At 40.8% G+C, this 22,421-nt stretch overlaps 1 protein-coding gene across 5 annotated transcripts in view; it reads left to right on the forward strand.

The window, feature by feature from the left end:
• The window catches only part of ambra1a (autophagy and beclin 1 regulator 1a), a 390,498-nt gene that overhangs the window by 80,927 nt on the left and 287,150 nt on the right, over window positions 1–22,421 (forward strand). For all 5 annotated transcript variants that reach the window (XM_043706209.2, XM_087996752.1, XM_043706210.2 and 2 more), the window contains exon 8: window positions 13,099–13,185. In XM_043706209.2, the coding sequence (XP_043562144.1) occupies window positions 13,099–13,185 (87 nt within the window). The remainder of the gene's footprint in view (window positions 1–13,098; window positions 13,186–22,421) is intronic.

The raw sequence follows: 22,421 nt of genomic DNA on the forward strand, positions 1-22,421 counted from the left end.
CTTCACCTTAAATTTATGTCCCCTTGTAACACTCTCTTGTACCCGGGGAAAAAGTCTCTGACTGTCTACTCTATCTATTCCCCTGATCATCTTATAAACCTCTATCAAGTCACCCCTCATCCTTCTCCGTTCCAATGAGAAAAGGCCTAGCATTCTCAACCTATCCTCGTACGACCTATTCTCCATTCCAGGCAACATCCTGGTAAATCTCCTCTGCATCCTCTCCAAAGCTTCTACATCTTTCCTAAAATGAGGCGACCAGAACTGCACACAGTACTCCAAATATGGCCTTACCAAGGTCCTATACAGCTGCAACACCACCTCACGACTCTTGAATTCAATCCCTCTGCTAATGAACACTAATACACCATAGGCCTTCTTACAAGCTCTATCCACCTGATTGGCAACTTTCAAAGAGCTATGAACATAGACCCCAAGATCCCTCTGCTCCTCCAACTTACTAAGAACCCTTCCGTTAACTGTGTATTCCACATTCTTATTTGTCCTTCCAAAATGGACAACCTCACACTGACAGGGTTGAACTCCATCTGCCACTCCTCAGCCCAGCTCTGCATCATATCTAAGTCCCTTTGCAGCCGACAACAGCCCTCCTCACTATCCACAATTCCACCAATCTTCGTATCATCTGCAAATTTACTGACCCACCCTTCGACTCCCTCTTCCAAGTCATTAATAAAGATTACAAACAGCAGAGGACCCAGAACTGATCCCTGCGGAACTCCACTTGTACCTGGGTTCCAAGCTGAATATTACCATCTACCACCACTCTCTGACTTCGACCGGTTAGCCAGTTCTCTACCCAACTGGCCAAACGTCCCACTATCCCATGCCTCCTGACTTTCCGCATAAACCTACCATGGGGAACCTTATCAAATGCCTTACTAAAATCCATGTACACTACATCCACTGCTCTACCCTCATCCACATGCTTGGTCACTCCTCAAAGAATTCAATAAGACTTGTAAGGCAAGACCTACCCCTCTCAAATCCGTGCTGGCTGTCCCTAATCAAACAGTGTCTTTCCAGATACATCTAAATCCTATCCCTCAGAACCTTTTCCATTACTTTGCCTACCACCAAAGTAAGACTAACTGGATTGTAATTCCCGGGGTTATCCCTATTCCCTTTTTTGAACAGGGGCACAACATTCGCCACTCTCCAGTCCCCTGACACCACCCCCATTGACAGTTAAGAAGAAAAGATCATTGCCAACGGTTCTGCAATTTCCTCTCTTGCTTCCCACATAATCCTAGGATATATCCCGTCAGGCCCGGGGGACTTGTCTATCCTCAAGTTTTTCAAAATGCCCAACACATCTTCCTTCCTAACAAGTACCTCCTCTAGCTTATTAGTCAGTTTCATACTCTCCTCTTCAACAATACGGTCCCCCTCATTTGTAAATACTGAAGAAAAGTAGTCATTCAAGACCTCTCCTATCTCTTCCGACTCAATACACAGTCTCCCACTACTGTCCTTGATCGGACCTACCCTCGTTCTCGTCATTCTCATGTTTCTCACATGCACGTAAAAGGCCTTGGGGTTATCCTTGATTCTACCCACCAAAGATTTTTCATGCCATCTCTTAGCTCTCCTAATCCCTTTCTTCAGCTCCCTCCTGGCTACCCTGTATCCCTCCAACGCTCTGTCTGAACCTTGTTTCCTCAACCTTATGTAAGCCTCCTTCTTTCTCCTTACAAGACATTCAACCTCCCTCATCAACCAAGGTTCCCTCACACGACCATCTCTTTCCTGCCTGACAAGTACATACATATCAAGGACACGTCGTATCTGTTCCTTGAAAAAGTTCCACATTTCAACGACATCCTTCCCTGACAGCCTATGCTCCCAATTTATGCTCCTCAGATCCTGTCTTGCAGCATCGTATTTACCCTTCCCCCAATTGTAAAACCTGCCCTGTTGCACGCACCTATCTCTCTCCATAACCAAGGTGAAAGTCACAGAATTGTGGTCACCATCACCAAAATGCTCACCCACTAACAAGCCCATCACTTATCCCGGTTCGTTACCAAGTATCAAATCCAATATGGCCTCCCCTCTGGTCGGACAATCTACATACTGAGTTAGAAAAGCTTCCTGGACACATTACACAACCACCGCCCCGTCCAATCTGCTTGATCTAAAGAGCTTCCAATCAATATTTGGGAAGTTGAAATCGCCCATGACTACTACCCTGTGGCTTCTGCACCTTTCCAAAATCTGTTTCCCAATCTGTTTCTCCACATCTCTGCTGCTATTGGGGGTCCTATAGTAAACACCCAACAAGGTGACTGCTCCTTTCCTATTTCTGACTTCAGCCCATAATACCTCCAAAGGCAGATCCCCCTCGAACTGCCTTTCTGCAGCCGCTATACCATTTCTAATTAGCAACGCCACCCCCCCTCCTTTTTTACCACCTCCCACCCATCTTATTGAAATATTTGTAACCAGGAACCTCCAACAACCATTCCTGTCCCTCTTCTATCCACGTTTCCGTGATGGCCACAACATCGTAGTCCCAAGTACTGATCCACGCCTTAAGTTTACCCACCTTATTTCTGATACTCCTTGCGTTGAAGTATACACACTTGAGCCCATCTCTGTGTCCGCAAGTATTCCCTGTCAGTGCTATCTTCTCCACAGCCTCCCTACGTTCTTGGACATCCTGAAAAACAGCTAACCTACTTGCTGGACTATAAGTCCGGATCCCATCCCCCTGCCATTTTAGTTTAAATCCCCCCGAAGAGTGCTAACAAACCTACCTCCCAGGATATTGCTGCCCTTCTGGGTCAGGTGCAACCCGTCCTGCTTGTACAAGTCCCACCTTCCCCAGAATGCAGTCCAATTGTCCAAATACCTGAAGCCCTCCCTCCGACACCATCCTTGCAGCCACGTGTTTAACTGCACTCTCTCCCCATTCCTTGCCTCACTGTCACGTGGCACCGGCAACAACACAGAGATGATGACTCTGTCAGTCCTAGCTTTTAGCTTCCAGCCTAACTCCCTGAGCTCCTGAATGACCTCCCCACTCCTCTTCCTACCTATGTTGTTGGTGCCAATGTGCACAACAACATTTGGCTGCACACCCTCCCCCTTAAGGATTCTGAAGACACGGTCCGAGACGTCTTGGACCCTGGCACCCGGGAGGCAACAAATCATCCGAGAGTCTCGCCCATGTCCACAGAACCGCCTGTCTGTCCCTCTAACTATAGAGTCTCCTATAACTAGCTCTCTCCTCCTCTCCCCCTTTCCCTTCTGGGCCTCTGAGCCGGATCTCGTGCCAGAGACGCGGTCACTGCAGCTTACCCCTGCTAGGCTGTCTCCCCCCCCCCCCCCCCCCCCCCCCAACAGTATCCAAAGCGGTATACTTATTGCTGTTGTTACCCGTTTTACAAACATGAAACCTTACACCCTTGTAGATGACCATTCCATCAAGATTATCAATGTAATTGTAAAGTATGTAAAGACATTTTCACATGCTTAGCTTATGTCATTGCTCAAACGAGGAACTGCAATGATGTTTGCATTACTGCAGCCATGAAAGCTGCCGGTGCCTGCTGCAGATGGATTGTCAAATCGGCACTACTTGTTAAAAATGGATATATGCTTGGCTCCCTCATCATTGAGTCAGCAAAATACTCATTAACCATTACTGTTTTCTACCCTACTGCCAATTTTGTATCCATGTTGATACTGTTTCTATTATTCCATGACCTACAGCTTTTCTCAGTTTGTTGTGTGGCATTGTATACAACACTTTTTTTTTGAAATCCATGCATGCACATTAACAACATTGCCGGAAACAACTCTGCCTGTTAACCTCTTGGAAAAAATCCACATTAATTCTGCAAGATTTTTCCTTCGCAAATCCATGCGGACTCTTCCAAATCAGCCCACACTTCTCCATGTGATTGTTAGTTCGACACAGAATAATTGTTTCCAGAGGGTTCCTCACCAGTGAAGTTAGACTGACCAGTCTGAAATTCCAGGCGTATCTTCACAAATCCTTTTGAACGAGGTGTAATATATGCAATGCTTCAGTCCTCTGGCGCCACCTTAAATCTAGGCAGGGTTGAAAGATTATTGCCAGTGCCTCTGTCATTTCCATTTTAGTTTTAAAAAAAACCTTTTGGCTTTCACAATACAGGTACATGCTGCAGGAATTTGGTCAGTTTATGTTCATCTACCTACAGCAAACAGCATCTTTATTTCATTTAAATTACAGATGCTGCTGCTAACTTTGCAAGTCTCCACCATATGTTTTGATTAAAGTATTGTTGCTGGCTCTTCCAATTGATCATTGATCTTACTTTGCTACAAATTCCCTTATGTTATGTCCTTAACTTACTACTTAATCTTTCTTTACCTGGTACACGTCATGATATGGCTCTCCTTTAATTGTTAAAGTTGTTTCCTTTTCAAAACTGTCAGAGAATGGTGGAGCAAAATCTGCTCTGTTTTTGAATCCATTAAACTTTTATTTTCAAGTTGACTTCTGGTGCAATTGTCATGGATCAAATTGCTAACTGTTCGAATTGAGCTTTTAGATCTGCTGTTACAGATTTCTACTTGTCAACATAATGGTCAGTTCTTAAGAATAATCTCTCTTGTTTTGAATTACATTGAATTTAGTTCTTCCAGAGGAATTATGTGTAGTTTCTTATGGCTCTGCAGAATACTCATGCAGGCACTTCAGTGAGTAACATGAAATCAATTTATGTAGTGAGAGATATTAGTGCTAAAACATCAGCTGCTTAATTGTTCAAAGCGAGGTCTCACTGAAGCAGAAAATCTCATGTCTTGCATACTTCTTGAAATGGTGCTATCCTGATACTACCATATATTAATGATAGCTCAGTTAACCAATGTTCAATATCTTTACACGGTGCGTTTGCGTGAAAATATTTGTCAGAAATGATTTTGTTTTCCCATTTGTGTCTAAGTTTGCCTTTCTGGTGATTTGAATGATTTTCCCTATTCTGATTTTAAACTAGTGAAGGAATTTACTTTGCTCTTTAAAACTTTTAAATTTTTAAATGTTTTCAAATTCATTTTAATGAATGGGAAGGAAACAGAGCATTGAATGGTTTGCTAGTTAGTTTTTGAAATATATTTTCGTAATATGTCAAATTCACAGAGAGAATTCCTGTTGCACATTTAGAACTTGCACTTTATGCCAAACATCTGGTGGAGATTTGACATTTATTCCACAGTTATTGAAATCTTCTGAGATGAAATTGTTCTTCTGAACTTTATGTAGGTTATGGATAAGAGAGCAGCTCCAATTAGCTTAATTGGCATTGGCTAAGTAAAGAAGGTTAGCAAGCTAACACCAAACTGATATTATCCCAAAATCTTGTTATTCTTCAATACAAGGATATCTGATTTCTTCTTGAATTAGTTGCTTTCCATATTAAAAAAATATAGTAAACAATTACGCTGTGAACATTTCCCATTCTTTTTCTGGCAATTTTGCTTTTCATTTTGGCCTCCTAGATTTATTTTGTTTCCCCGCACAGTTATATTTAATCATTGACTAACACTCTTCACATTCTGCAATTTCTACTGAAACCCATTTTTAATCACCATTTTCCAGTTATTTTACAATGCCTATATTGCTTAATTGTCTGACTTAATTTCTGAGAATGAGATTCAGAACTGTCTCTTTATTTGAACTAAACTCATTAACTATCCTGACTTGGAACTAACTCACTGTATCTTTACTGCCACTGGATCCAAATCCTGGAACTCCCTCCTTAACAGTACTGTATTACAAGGATCGAAATTACCTTCTGAAGGGACATTAAGAATTGACGATCAATGTTGGTTTAGCCGGCAATGCTGCTATTGTGTGGATGAATCATTTAAAAAAAAAACTAGTCTTCGGAGTAAGCCTGAACATATTTCTTGGTCTTCTGACATTTATTTTACCCAACTCAATCTTGGGATAATTAATGCTACTAGACATGTTATGCAATTGATCTAAATAATAACTTGTTTGTGGTCAACTTAAAATTTGTCAAAAAGCGACACAGACTTGAAGTTTTTTGTCTTGTACTTTCAGGAGAGGATGCAAGAAACCAAGCTTGGTAAAGGAACATCAGTTTATATAGCATGAGAATATGGTCTGGTTGGTTCGACCATGATTGGCATAGAGATACAGTATGGTCCGTTAACAGTCAATCTGTGGATTTAGATTTATTGTAAATATATAAATATAAAACCTGCAAAAAAACTTTTCACCATATTCTATACAAAGTGTCACCAGGTTCCAGTGCCATCTTGAAACACTGAATATACTGCAAGATTTTACTGCACCGAGTTCATCTTTATCCTCTTCTCTCTTCTTTTTCTTCCTCCTCTGCTGCTAGTGCAGTCACTGCTTGCTACCTCTGAAACGGGCTCCAGGTTACCTGTAACCACTTCTGGGGTCTCGGTTACAGGCTTCTGCCGCTGCCACTCCATGACCACCATGCCCATCTTGGCTAGCTGATTAAACTTCAACCATGAAGACTGGTCAGGCATTGTCATGGCGAATGCATCAGGGATTGACAGTTTCCATAACCCTTTCTCAACAAAAATGATGCAATGTATGCACAAAGTCCTTTTGCCCATCCAGAACAGGGTCCTCTGTGTGAATATCTGTAGCATGTATAAATAAAACGTGCTGCCAGCCTAACTGCTGAATTTAAACTTGCTTTCGAGTATACGTCTTAGCACAGTCTGAATTATTTTCGTAACTGTTGTCAATTGGCCGAATCACATCAAAAGCTGCATACTTGTGTTTTGCAATCACAGGCTGATGGAGCATGGTTGGCACTCTGCCTGCTGTAGGCAGCCAAGGAGATGTTTTGAACAAAAACAGAAATTACTGGAGAAACTCAGCAGATCTGGCAGTATCTGTGGAGAGAAAGTAGAGCCAACATTTAGGTCTGGTGCTCCTCCTTCAGAATGTTTTGTTTGATATGGTCCACCCTTTGCTGAGAAGTACAGTCTAGGTGCCTGGCTTCTCACTGCCACTGAAATTAATATAACATATTAGTATCTGCATGGCAGGTCCAATTTTTTTGGCTTGATGGCGTTATCCTGTTAGTACAGTATGTTTAAGAGCAGTTACTTTAACTGCAAAATAGCAGTGTGAGATGGCTAATCATCTTTTGCTCAAATCTTTGAGACGTTGTTCCTTTCCTTTTTGGGACCTTTCTGGGGCCAAACATGGTGACCATAGAGCATTTTGTGAGTTTGCATGATATACAGCGAGAGATGAGTTGATCAGGATAGCTATTGTTTTGCAGGATAGCTTTGGAATGCCCTATCTTGGCACAAGCCTTCACATTGAGCAGATGATTAAGGCTTTATTCATGAGGTTGCAAATGTATTTCGTGTTGTATCGTGTGATTCTGTAGGATTACCAGATAGCACATTGGCCAGTGAATGCATTCTTGTCATAGATAACCAACTGACAGATTTTGCAACTAACTCATTTAGAATCATTTGATTACTCCATTTTACTGATACATTTGAATGCTGGTTTGAGTATATTTGGATATGTAAAGAATTAGTTTTGCAGTGTAAATCTAAATATCAAAAAGAAACTTGTCATCAATGTATTGGAATGTACCAGGTTAAGGTGTTAGTGTCATTTCATCAAAGACTTCTCGGGGCAACCAGAGATGGTGTCACGAATAGCTGATCCTAGAGGGGTCCCATGGTGTTAGGATCTTTTCCTGAGGTTTCACACACAAGACGCAATTTGCACCCACCAACTTCTGCAAACAGTTAAAGCTTATTAAAGCTTGTACAAACTAGGTGACCTCTTTGACCATCTTCCCATGAATGCAAAGTTGAGACAAAGAGGCCCTGAACATAGAAAATACATCCCCTTTATACAGGTCAGTTGGTCATGCTCACAGGTACACTAGCCACTTCTCCACAGTCACATGCCACTGAAGACAACACCCCCCCCCCCCCCCCCAAGCCACTCCCTCACAGTCACATGTTACCCCAGGTACAATGATAGGATGAGATCATCCATGGAGATAATGGAAATGCAACTGCCAGGGAACTCGTTATGCAAACTATTTCCTGACTCAGTGATTCCCAAGACAATGTAGGTGTAATATGTCCTAGCTTCAGCGGATGGCTATGAAATCATTTCTGAATGGAAGAGATTGCATGACAATTTAATTTGATAATAATTGGGGGAGTAGTAGGAAATGACTGTCTGAATGGAGTGGGAGTCATTCGCATTCCTGTATGAATGTTGTCCCCCCCCATTTCCAGAATGTTCAGTCAATGCAGTTTAACTCTTTAATATATTCCAATTTAATCTTTTAACATTACATTGGCAACATCATCTGTTTAGCTGTATGCAATTTTGTTTAATATGAACTTCATGTGTGAGTTGCTATATTAGTCAGTTCTATGGCTGTCAATTCACACTGCATTCCTTATGACCATGCATTCCTGAGCAATCCATTCAGTTGACTAGTCTGAGGTTCATCACCAGCTAAAATAGACCCACGTGCATCCCCAGGCTAACCGTGTTCCAACTGATCATCACTCTGTCCAAATGTTGTATGAATTGATATTTGCTTTCTGAGTTGGGTTTCTTGCTTTTCGGACTGAATGAATGCAAGATGAAAAGATCCAAGTTTTGAATGTTATCGAATTGGTTCATATATTTGCTACTCTGTCCCCTTTACCATTTTCAGTTGTGAATGGTATATTTCTAAAACCCTTCTCTCTTTATTTCTCATTTCTTATCAAATAGATTCAACTTAAGTACCATCTCACAGATCTCTAGAACTGAACTTTTTAATGCTGCCATCCCTCCTTTATTTTATTTTCCTTTTGCATTCAGATATATTCCACAAATGTTCAGTTTAACTTACTCCAAATTTGAATTGCATTTTTGTTGAGGCAAATAAAACATTTCCTTTTTGCAACACCTTCTGGCTGTGGCTCACCAATTTTACTTTTAACACATTTTAGGTCGAACTGAATATCATTTGTGCTTTAATTCACATTCCTTCAGATTTGAAACATTAAGAATCTGATCTTTTTACGTGGAGTTGGCATGATGGTATCATATTGTATTGATCTGGCACCAGTGACTTCCAATTACTGGTTACGATGGATGTAAAAACCCGAAAGAACAGTGGATTTTGTGTAAATCAGAGACAAAAACAGGAATTGCTAGAAAAGCTCAGCAGGTCTGGCAAGCTATGATGCTGCCAGATCTGCTGAGCTTTTCCAGCAATTCTTATTTTTGTTTCTGATGAAAATTGGTTGTAATGTAAATAAGTTACTGCTGCCAGAGAAAGGCCAATTAAACTTATGGTGAATAGAGTTATTAATTTGCATTTGTTACTTTTTGCAAGTTTATTGAGTGTGGCTTTATTCAATGTTGCTATTCTTCTGTTTGTAGTGAATAATGCACAATAATCTTAACTTGGAATGCAATTCTTCCTTAATTTTAAAAAAAATTCTAGATCCACATTCACTTGGATTCATTCCAAATTACTTAATCGTCAAATTGAGCCAGTTCATATTGGAGGGTTTCAATTTAAACGGGGATGCAACACCCACGTCTTACTGCAGGTTCAAGGTTGTAAAAGATTTGATTGCCTTTGAATTAGTCTCATGTAAACAAAGTGTGGATAATTCAGTTCGTCTGAACAACAGTTTACGTGTTGTATGCACTAACGTAATTTATTTTTAGTTTTTTGATCTGGTTCAAGAGATCAATTGTCATAGGGGACTCTGTAGTTGGCGGCATAGACAGACTGGTTTCTGTGGCCATCAGTGAAAAATCAGAATGGTGTGTTGCCTCCCTAGTGCCAGGATCAAGGATGTCTCAGAGTGCAGAATGTTCTCAAAGGGGGAGAGAGACCAGCAGAAGGTCTTTGTACACATTGGAGCCAATGACGTAGGTAAAGAAAAGGATGAGATTCTGAAGGGAGAATATAGAGAGTTACGCAGGAATTTAAAAGGGAGATCCTCGAGAGTAGTAATATCTGGATTACTCGTGCTGTGTGCTAGTGAGGGCAGGAATAGGAGGATAGAGAAGGTGAATGCATAGCTGAGGAGCTGGTGTACAGGAGAAGGATTCACATTTTTTTTAGATCACTGAAATCTCTTATGCGGTAGACGTGACCTGCACAAGAAGGACGGATTGCACCTGAATTGGAAGGGGACTAATATACTGCCAGGGAGATTTGCTAGAGCTGCTCAGGAGGAATTAAACTAATAAGGTGGGGGGTGGGGGAACTAAAGAAATTGAGGGTTTGGTTAAGAAAAAGAAGGAAGCCTATGTCAGGTATAGACAAGATAGATTGAATGAATCTTTATAAGAGCATCAAGGCAGGACTCAAGAGGAAAATCAGGAGAGCAAAAAGGGGACATGAGATAGCTTTGACAAATAGAGTTAAGGAGAATCCAAAGGGCTTTTACGAATCCATTAAGAACAAAAGGATAACGAGGGAGAGAATAGGGCCCCTCAAAGATCAGCAAGGCGGCCTTTGTGTGGAGCCGCAGGAGTTGAGGAAGATACTAAACAAGTATTTTGCATCAGCGTTTACTATTGAAAAGGACATGGAAGATATAGAACGTAGGGAAATAAATGGTGACATCTTGAAAAATGTCCATATTACAGAGAAGGAAGTGCTGGATGTCTTGAAATACACAAGTGCGTAAATCCCCAGGACCAGATCAGGTTGTACCCTCGAACTCTGTGGGAAGCTAGAGAAGGGATTGCTGGCCGCCTTGCTGAGATATTTGTATCATCAATAGTCACAGGTGAGGTACTGGAAGACTGGAAGTTGGCTAACATGGTGCTGCTGTTTAAGAAAGGTGGTAAGGACAAGCCAGGAAACTATAGACCAGTAAGCCTGACATCGGTGGTGGGTAAGTTATTGGAGGGAATCCTGAGGGACAGGAAGTACATGTATTTGGAAAGGCAAGGGCTGGTTAGGGATTGTCAACATGGCTTTATGTTTGGGAAATCATGTCTCAAACTTGATTGAATTGTTTGAAGAAGTAACAAAGAGGATTGATGAGGGCAGAGCGATGAACGTGATCTATATGGACTTCAGTAAGGCGTTCAACAAGGCTCCCCCTGGTTAGCAGGGTTAGATCTCATGAAATACAGGGAGAATAGCCATTTGGATACAGAACTGGCTCAAAGGTAGTAGACAGGGTGGTGGTGGATGGTTGTTTTTCAGACTGGAGGCCTGTGACCAGTGGAGTGCTGGGTCCACTACTTTTCGTCATTTATATAAATGATTTGGATGTGAGCATAAGAGGTATAGTTAGTAAGTTTGCAGATGACACCAAAATCGGAGGTGTAGTGGACAGCGAAGAAGGTTACCTCAGATTACAATGGGATCTTGATCAGATGGTCCAATGGGCTGAGGAATGGCAGATGGAGTTTAACTTAGATAAATGTGAGGTGCTGCATTTTGGGAAAGCAAATCTTAGCAGGACTTATACGCTTAATAGTAGGGTCCTAGGGTGTGTTGCTGAACAAAGAGACCTTGGAGTTAAGGTTCATAGCTCCTTGAAAGTTGGAGTCGCAGGTAGATAGGATAGTGAAGAAGGCGTTTGGTATGCTTTCCATTATTGTTCAGAGTATTGGGTACAGGAGTTGGGAGGTCATGTTGCCGCTGTATAGGAAGTTGATTATGCCACTTTTGGAATATTGTGTGCAATTCTGGTCTCCTTCCTATCTGAAGGATGTTGTGAAACTTGAAAGAGTTCAGAAAAGATTTACAAGGATGTTGCCAGGGTTGGAGGATTTGAGCTATAAGGAGAGGTTGAATAGGCTGGGGGCTGTTTTCCCTGTAGTGTTGGTGGCTGAGGGGTGACCTTTATAGAGATTTATAACATCATGAGGAACATGGATAAGATAAATAAACAAAGTCTCTTCTCTGTGGTGGGGAGTCCAGAACTAGAGGGAATAGGTTTAGCTTGAGAGCGAAAGATATAACAGAGACCTAAGGGTCAACGTTTTCACGCAGAGGGTGGTACATATATGGAATGAACTGTCAGAGGAAGTGGTGGAGGCTGGTACAATTGCAACATTTAAAAGGTATCTCGATGGATATATGAATAGGAAGGGTTTGGAGGGATATGGGCCAGGTGCTGGCAAGTGGGACTAGATTGGGTTGGGATATCTGGTCGGCATGGACGAGTTGGACCGAAGGGTCTGTTTCCATGCTGTACATCTCTATGACTCGATGACTTGGAAAATGTTGAACTCACGGCCTAGTTGTCTTTTTTTTTCTCAGGACAACAAAACAACCTTTGTTTATGTGGTGCCATTAAATTAGAAAATGTCCCAACTACTGTGGAAAGGTGCTGAATAAATATGTAGTGAGATTAGAATAATGAAGAAATAAACCCTTAGTTATCTTGTGTTACAAGTGTGACTGAAATGTTTGTCAAGAAAGATGAAGGTAGAGACAAAAGAGAAGAGTCTTTGAATGAAGCAAAACACCAAATGCTGTCAATATACAACAGGTCAGTTACCACAGACAGATAGAGCAAATGAATTACTGTTCTGCTTGTAGTTGATCCCTGAGGACTCATTGAATCTTGCTGCAGGGGGTATTAAATGGCAGAGATCAGGAAAGTCCCTGTGAAGCTATCACTGCAGGCATAGCCAGGACTGCCATAATTAATGTCCATGTACCTGAGCTAGGAGGGAGGGAAATGATCGAGCATTCCTATTCCTTGGTGTTGTCCGTAAAAGGAGAGGAATGATTCCTATTTATGGTACTAAAGTAACTTTTGTCAATGCACATACACAAATTGATAGGCATTGCACAAGGTATTGGTGGCTGGCAGTCAGTAACTGTAGATACATAAGATATACTTGTCATACAATGTAATGGAGGATTCGATGAAGTGAAATCTGGTTGTACTGCAGTTAGATCCTTTTAGAAATTAAACTTGGTCTAATGTTTTGAGCATTGGAAAAATGGCTGTTTAAAGAAATTAAATTAAGCATCCCGATGTCACAGTAATTTACCTTCCTATTTGACAAGTTACCTGAAACTCCCTTTTTTAACTCTGTAGGCGACTGTTGGAGTCCTCACTTATATCTCTGTCTCGGAACGATGGTTCTGGATCAAGAGAGCACCCAATTTACCCTGATCCAGCCAGGTAAGGCTTGCTGCTGTCCTCCTACACTGTAGTCACTTTAAAGTATTAATCTGCTAATTCCAGAAGTAGTGCATTTATTTTGCTGCACAGTGATGTAAGGTGCTTGACCTGTAATGCCACTTATCCTGCATGCAAAATTTTAAATTGCTTTCATTTTGCTTAATTTTCTCTAATTTAGGAAGAGTTCTCGTTGACCTGGAATTTTTCAGCCAAGTTATGTTAAAAGCTGAATTATTGAAAGCTGTTTTGGAAATGCAATCATCAAGTAGTTGGTTTATGTTCTCATTGTGGCTCGTATAATTATATGTCTGAATGGTGTGAAGAAATCCATTAAGTGATGCTTGATGTGGTTAATGTCTTATTTTTGGTTGTAATCTGTCTGAAATTTTCCAAGTAGTTACTTCCTTTATCAGTCTTTTGTTTTTGCTCTTCACATTAAAGAAAAATGCTTGACACACAACAGTACCAGAACAATTCCACATTAACATCAAACAAAATAAAAGCTTAAGATACCATGGCAACACAGTGTTGGATCCCATGCATTATTCACTTTCATAGCTTTGAGAAGTTTATAGGACTGCTAACAACAACTTAGATTTACATAAACACTAGGAAAAAGTGAGGACTGCAAATGCTGGAAATCAGAGTTTAGATTAACGTGGTGCTGGAAAAGCCCTTCATCAGGATTTTACATAAACACTGCTTGGAATGTTTTCGTAAAAGTGTAAGAGTCTGACAGGGTTGATGTCGAAATATGATTTGAAGGCAATATGATGTCATATCGGCTTGAGAGAATATCTTAGGATCTCAAAGATAGAATACCCAGATGTTAGGTCTTCTATAGTCTATATAGCAATGTCTGCCACATCAGTGTAATTTGTACATAGAGGTATAGAGTCATAGAGATGTACAGCAAGGAAACAGCCATGGGAAATGCAAGTTTAAAGGGATAGGATGAAGGGGTGGGTCTGTGTGGCCTGCTGTTTGGAGGGTCAGTGTGGACTTGATGGACTGAATAGCCTGCTTCCACACTGTAGAGATTCTAAGATTCAGTAAGGCGTTCTATAAGATTCCGTATTGTAGACTGGTTAGCAAGGTTAAATCACATGGAATACAGGGAGAGCTACCCATTTGGATACAAAATAGGCTTGAAGGTACGAGAGAGAGGGTAGTGGTGGAGGGCTGGTTTTTGGACTGGAGGCCTGTGACCAATGGTTTGCCACAAGAATTGGTGCTGAGTTTGCTGTTTTTTGTCACTTTTTTATATAAATGGTTTGGATATGAATTTGGAGGTGTGGCTATTAAGCTTTCAGATGATATCAAAATCGATGGTATAGTGGACAGTGCAGAAGGTTACCTTGCAGTGCAATGGGACATTGATAAGGTGGGCAAATGGGCCTAGGAGTGGCAGATAGGAATTTAATTTGGATAAATGTGAGGTGCTGCATTTTGGAAAGGCAGGACTTATACACTTAATGGTAAGGTCTTGGGCAGTGGCTGAACAAACAGACCTTGGGAGCATGTTCATAGTTCCGTGAAAGTGGTGTCACGGGTAGACAAGATGGTAAAAAAGGCATTTGGTACACTTGTCATTATTGGTTATCATATTTGAGAAGCCATATTGCAGCTATACAGGACATTGGTTAGGTCACTTTTGCAATACTGTGTCCAATTCTGGTCTCCCTGCTATAGGAAAGATGCTGTGAAACCTGAAAGGATCTGGATGTAGATTTGCTCGCTGAGCTGGAAGGTTCACTTCCAGATGTTTCGTCACCCTACTAAGTAACATCTTCAGTGGGCCTCCGGGTGAAGCACTGTTGATAATTCCTGCTTTCTATTTATTACCCTGCTGGGATTTGCAGAGTTTGTAGGGAGATGCTGAGTAGGTTGGGGCTATTTCCCCTGGATTGAGGAGGTGATGGGTGACCTTGTAGAGGTTTGTAAAATCAGGAGGTGAACAGCCAAGGTTTTTTTCCCAGGATAGGGAACTAGAAGGCATAGGTTTAAGGTGAGAGAGGAAAGACTTAAAAGGGATCTAAGGGGCAACTTTTCTCTCACAGAGGGTGGTGTGTGTATGGAATGAGCTGCCAGAGGAAATGGTGGAGGCTGTCGCAATTACTACAATTAAAATGCATCTGGATGGGTATCTGAATAGGAAGAGTTTAATGTGATATGAGGTAATTTAGGATATCTGGTTGGATGGATGCTTTGGACCAAAGGCGCTGTTTCTGTGGTTCTTAAGATTTCTTTGACACTTTTTTCAAATGCAACATTTCACGCTTCCTCTTGAGTATTGTTCTCGACCAGGGGTGGGGCATCTGCAGCCTTGAGGCTGCATGCGGCCTTACCTTTTGAATGAATCCAAATTTTGCAGAACAAATATTTTATATTTTATTAATATATTTTTTCATCCTTTATTATTTTTATTTTAATCTTAAAATGAATGTATTTAAAATAACAGAGAGTAAAAGAAAATTCAATGAAATAATCCTGACAGACTGAAGAATATATAATTGAAGTTTCTTTGATGCGGCTTTATTAGATTACACTAACATAATGCGACCTTCCGACATAAAAAGGTTCCTCACCGCTGTTCTAGACTAAGTAATTCAAGGCAACGTTCAGTTGTCATGACCTTCAAGGTCTGTATATGGCAGGAGCCATTCTTCAGCATGCTGATCGTGTACAAAACTTCTCAGTGGCCACACTGCTTAGAGAGAAGGTTTAGATTAGATTTAGATTACATGACAGTGTGGAAACAGGCCCTTCGCCCCAACAAGTCCACACCGACCCGCCACCCACCCATACCCCTACATTTACCCCTTACCTAACACTACGCGCAAACATAACATCCTGTAGATTGCTACCAAGAAAGAGGACGGTAGCTGCAACTATCCCCAGTAGCTCATGCAATAGAAAACATTACAAAAAAGAATGGACTCAGAAAAATCAATAGGGAAGAGCAAGTTTGTGCTCAGCAAAGAGGAAGAGGAACTGGGCACGAGTCTTAGATGCACGAATCTTAAGTACATAGTATTAAGTTGCAGTCCTTCCACGAATAAGCAGAGAGAATGTGGAATCAGGAAAATAAATGTTTTCCAAAACACAAGTGGCAGGTATGTGAAGATCCTTGAGAGGTTGCAGAACAAATTTGCCAGAATTGTTCCAGAGGGAATTTTCTTGACATGATTAGTTTTGAGAAGTTAGAGTTGCAATGGAAATTGAGGGAAGTTTTATTGAAGATGTACAAGATTGCCATGTCTGGAAAAATTAGACAAAGAAAAGCTGTTCCCGTAGAACACCAAATGTAAATAAACTTGTAGGGCAAAGAGGGAAAGTAGACGAATGGGATTGATTGAACTGAGTAAGGCTCCCTGACCTGTTATTTCTCAGATTACCCCTGTTGCCCTTCTTAGACAAAGAAACAATGTTGGCTATTCTCCGGTCCTCTGGGACCTCTCCTGTGACTAAAGAGTTCAGAAAGGTTTCGTCCAAGACCCCATCAATTTCCTCACCTGCCTCCCTCCGCATTCTGAGATAGATCCCATCAGGTCCAGGGGACTTGTCCACCGTAATGCTTTTTAAAACACTCAACACCCCCGCCTTTTTATGTTGACATGAAAATCCTAGAATATCAACATACTCCTCCAGAGACTCCACTGCATCCTTTTCATTTGTGAATACTGAATCCAAGTTTACTTGTTAAGGATCTCAGCCACTTCCTCTGGCTCTATGCATAACTTCCTTCCTTTGACCTTGAGTGGACCTATCCTTGCCCTAGTTACCCTCTTGCTCCTTATAATTTATGTATAAAATTCCTTGGGATTTCCTTAATCATTGTATGGTTTATATATGAAAAGTGCTAAATACTCTGTTTTTGGTCACCAAATATCTACATCTTAAAATGCTGCAGCATAAAATAGGATAAGAATAACTGGTTGAGCAGTCTATAATTATTACAGTCCCTATGAATGTCCTGACCATATTTATTATGCAGGATAGTAATTCATCTGTTGGAATTTCCATACACCACTCAAGTTATTGCAGTTGATTGTTGGTCAGTGTCTCTCTTTTTCCATGATTTGGTTCCCTGTATCATTAGATTAGATTAGATTAGATTACTTACAGTGTGGAAACAGGCCCTTCGGCCCAACAAGTCCACACCGCCCCGCCGAAGCGCAACCCACCCATACCCCTACATTTACCCCTTACCTAACACTACGGGCAATTTTAGTATGGCCAATTCACCTGACCTGCACATCTTTGGACTGTGGGAGGAAACCGGAGCACTCGGAGGAAACCCACGCAGACACGGGGAGAATGTGCAAACTCCACACAGTCAGTCGCCCGAGTCGGGAATTGAACCCGGGTCTCTGGCGCTGTGAGGCAGCAGTGCTAACCACTGTGCCACCGTGCCGCCCACGAGTGTAAGAGCTGAACAATGTGTGATCAGTTGCCTTTTGGGAAGGAAATGGGTCCAAGTATTTAAAAGGTTGGGGGGGTTTCACATTTGGTTCCTTCATTTGAACAAAAGACTGGTGTGGCTTCATGTTAGATCAACTCACCTAGGCCAGCTTTCCAAATCATCTTGCAACTTGTTCCTTGCAGGCTTGAAAGAATGGCCAGGAAGCTTTTAGCTTTCTGTGCTTCATTACTGCAATTGCTCTCAGCCCCATATCCCATCTCTTTTCAGCTGTCATTTCAGGCATTTTGCAACCATTCTGTGATGGAGCCATTTAGCTTCATACAATATATAGTGCCCAGTTTAATTAAATTTATTGTTGTCACTTGTTCTTAATATTGTCATGATGGGCATGATGCATGGCTCATTTTTATCAACTCTATTCATGATAGAATGCTCCATTAGGCTTCTGTCTTATTAGTGGTGCAATTGATCAATCAGGTTTTCAAGTCAACTACTCTGCCTTCGTGTGAGTGATTAAAAATCATTCTATGGTGAATTAAGAAAACATTAAGAGTATAGTAGGAAAGGTAGCTTGAGAATAATCAGCTAGGTTGTGTAATTTACGAGTTGCTTTTTGTTTCTGTAACAGTTCATAGAATTGTTGCACCGTAGAATCTCTGTAGTCTGGAAGTAGGCCATTCAGCTCATCGAGTCCACACCGATACTCCGAACAGCATCCCACCCAGACCTATCCCAATCCTGTAACCCTACATTTCCCGTGGCCAATGCACCTAGCCTGCACATCTTTGGGTGGAAACTGGATCACCCGGAGAAAACCCAGGCAGATATGGGGAGAATGTACAAACTCCACACAGGCAGTCACCTGAGGGTGGAATCGAAACCAGGTCCCAGACGCTGTGAGGCAGCAGTGCTAAACACTGAGCCACTGTTGTGAATTGTTGACATAAGTGAATGACGAGCAGTATTTGACAATGTGGGGGACACAATTTTTTTAAAAAATCATTATGGCTATGGGAGAGAGGGCTTCAGTGACCAGGTGTATTCTAAAACAGAAGGTGATATGCTCACTGAGGATCTATCTCAAGCCTGCACATTGCTGCAAATGTTCCTAAGTCAAAACGATTGATACAATATTATTTATTGAAACTCAGTTTATCGTCATTCTGTGAATTTAAGAGAAGAGATTTTATATGTATGTGGGTTATGGACTTCAATACGCTAAATCTGTGTGATAAATCAATTTATTTTGTTTGATTGTAAATTAACTTAAGATTTACCTAAAGAAATTCTGGACTTGAAGGGAGGCTTGAATGTAGATTGTTCTGAAGATTAAAGACATACAATGACTTGTTGACATTGGGCATTTAGTGGTTTGGGTCGAGCAAGCTGTAGGCAGGGAAGTGTAGATTTGCATGTACATAGCACCTTTGTGATCATTAGGAATCTGAAAACATTTTGCAGCCAATGGCACACCTTTAAAGTGTAGTCATTATTGTAATTAAGGAAACACCAACAGCTAAATGACATGAAGCAAATTTCTGCAAATAACAATATTTGATGATCAGATCATTTAGTTTTTGTACTGTCAATTTGAGTATGACTGTTGGAGATTTTGAAGTACTGCCATGGGATCTCGCACATCTAGCTGAGCAAAAAGGCTGGGGCCTCAGTTTAATATTACATCCAAACGACAAAGCCTCCAACAATGCTGGGCACGTTCAGGACCTCATTGGACTTGATCTGTTTTGTTTAATCATTGCAATGAAACTTTCCTACTCAAGCTACCACTTAGAAATATCAGTGTTAACACCTCAGCCGCAGCTGACACTTGGGGAGCTTAAGCTAGTGTGTAGTTTATTTTGTTCTGCATTTTATGTACTTCTGGTCCCTGCACTGTTTCATTGATTCATGTTATCAAAGGAGTTGAGTTGCAAAGCATTAACGTTGTGCTCCAATGAAGCACTTCAGCAACAAGAGCCAGCAAGTTTGTTGTGTTTTCTTCGCAGAGGTTGAAGGTAAAAGTTCTTGAGCAGCAGCAATGCACCCTTTAATAGTATGCAAATTACTAAAGGGTAGTAATTTGAAATAGAGCTGATTTATGGTGATGCGGTAAAAGCAGTTTTTATTTGTGGGAGGAATATTTTTCCACTGTACTACTGATATGACAATGAAGTTGGAAAAGAACCGGTTATGTTGTGGAGAAAGGCAACTGTTATATACTTCATGCAAAAGACAAAAGGCAACAGAATGTTGATTTCAAGTGCCAAAGCAATTTAATGTCCATGAGCCTTTTTTTTTGCAAACTTCTGTAATTTGATAGCCCAGCACAAACTTCAGTCCTCTAATTCCTGGTCTTTCAAGTAGCTGCATATAATGTGTCTTTCACTGTATGCTCTATTACCCTTATTACCTTGTATTACTATTCAAAATAAAGATAATTATAAACATAACGGATTCAAAAATTTTAAAAGATTACCCATTCCATCTTATAATTTCCAGCCTGACCCAATGTGCTAAGTGTCAATAAGTAGCGCTGACCTAAACTGCTTGTATGGCACTTAACAAGTCGCTCAAGCAAGAGATACAATTGTTAGCTTTCAAGGATGTTTTTTCTTACCTGCAAACGATCGTGCAACCATTGAAGAAAAAGTAAAGTTTCTCTGAATGTTTGTAGCTATGTCATCAGAGTGTCTTGAAGGGATGTATCAAAATAGATTTGGGGCTGACTGCCTCAAGGCAATTCCAGGTGTTCTGTCCAAAAGACAATTTTATATTTATAATAGACCAGCTTATGCTAAGCAAGTGACTGTATGAAGATGGTTGACAATTTTACTTTTTCAAGAGAGCAGAATATAGTAATTTTCATTGACAAAATGGAGTTCACTGGGTGAGCTGAATTATTTTATAGTTTACATGCAATCAGCTAACTCCTATCTAGACAATCCTCTAGTACATTATTAAAGTGTAAATGATTTATTTTTAAAAATCTCAAGTTAATGAAATATCTGAATCTAACAAATGACCTATGAAATGAACAGCTAGTATTGTCAGAAATACAAATACAGTAGTTGCTGAAACAACTCCACAGGGCATTGTAGCCCATTACAAAGATACCTTTTATTTACACGTGCATTGTACTTGACACTGGGCCAGCTCCCTTAGAGCCAGCTCTGAGTAAACAGAATGTCTGGTACTCCTGTTTATATCTGTCAGTCAGGTCTCCCTGATTAGGGCTGTTCATCTGTTCCAGTCAGGGAACTCATATTCTGAGGTTCACCTGGCTGACCTTGTAGCAATCACTACAGTTGCTACCAAGGATCAAAAGGGCTCCTATTTATATTTTTTCAAGTGCGGTTTTTTGATTTTTTTTGTAGGCTACATTTTCATTCTAACTCACTTATTAAATAAAACCAAAAATAGGGAAAAATGCATTCTCTGTTTTTATTGAAAGATAGGGCATTTTGATTCATGCACAAGCAGCAATAGGATAATATCCTCAATTATTGATTCTCCATTTATATTAAAGCAGCAGCACACAAGGAAAATTTCAATTTCCTTAATACCACAATATTTAAATTGGTAGAAAAAGCAGGCATAGATTAACAAATGTAACTGGCACTTCAACACCTTTGGCAATCTTAGCCAGGAAGTTACACTCTATTTGCTGTGATTTGGAGATACCAGTGTTGCACTGGGGTGTACAAAGTTAAAATCACACAACACCAGGTTATAGTTCAGCAGGTTTATTTGGAAGCACTAGCTCTCGGAGCGCTGCTCCTTCTGGTGGTTGTGGAGTATAAGATCATAGGGCACAGAATGTATAGCCAATGTTTACAGTGTGATGCAACTGAAATTATATATTGAAAAAGACCTGGATTGTTTGTTAATTCTTTTATCTTTTAGAATAGGCATGTTGATTTCAGTTCTTTCATATGGAAATCCCAGAACTTTTTTAAAGTTACATTCTCAAGTGAACCCATGGGGATGGCCTCAACTGGGACCTTGGGTTCATGTCACACGACAATTGACTCCACTACATCTAGCTCTCTCGCTCTCGCTCTCTCTCGCTCTCATGCACACACTCTCTCTCACTCTAACTCCTACAGACCCTCTCTCATATGCACAAGCTCTCTCTCGTACGCTCACACATACACTCCCACACTCTCACATGCTCTCTCTCTCACAGACTTATACCCCTTTAAACTCACTCATACACATTCACATACTCTCTCACAGACGCTCATACCACCCCCCCCCCACGCACACACATGTACACGCACATATAAGTTTGTGGGGTGAATTTGTACTTGCAGAATTACATTTTGCTCAAAAAAACTGCATGAATTCACGTGAGATTTTGTAAATCCCTTTTTTAGATTAGTATCAGTCTGAACATTGGGTCACAGTCAGCCTCGCACAGGGCAGCTCACACTTTCGACACATTATCTGGGCCAACATGGCACCTATTGTTAAAGTTCGCTTGAGAATGCAACTTTAAGAAAGTTCTGGGATTTACATATGAAAGAACTGAAACCAACATGCCCATTCTAAAAATTGAAAGACTTAACAAACAATCCAGGTCTTTTTCAGTATATAATTTCAGTTACATCACATTGTGAACTTTTGCTATAAATTCTGTGTCCTACGATCTTATACTGCAAACCACCTGACGAAGGAGCAGGGCTCCGAAAGCTAGTACTTCCAAATAATCCTGTTGGACTATAACCTGGTGTTGTGATTTTTATCAGTGATTTTCAGTTTTCTTGGATCCCAATTAGCTGAATAATCCTTTATTGAAGAGTATTAACTG

Source organism: Chiloscyllium plagiosum, unplaced genomic scaffold, assembly GCF_037043375.1.
Source record: "Chiloscyllium plagiosum isolate Xiang-an unplaced genomic scaffold, Cpla_swu_hap1 HiC_scaffold_18, whole genome shotgun sequence".
NCBI classification, from domain to species: domain Eukaryota; kingdom Metazoa; phylum Chordata; class Chondrichthyes; order Orectolobiformes; family Hemiscylliidae; genus Chiloscyllium; species Chiloscyllium plagiosum.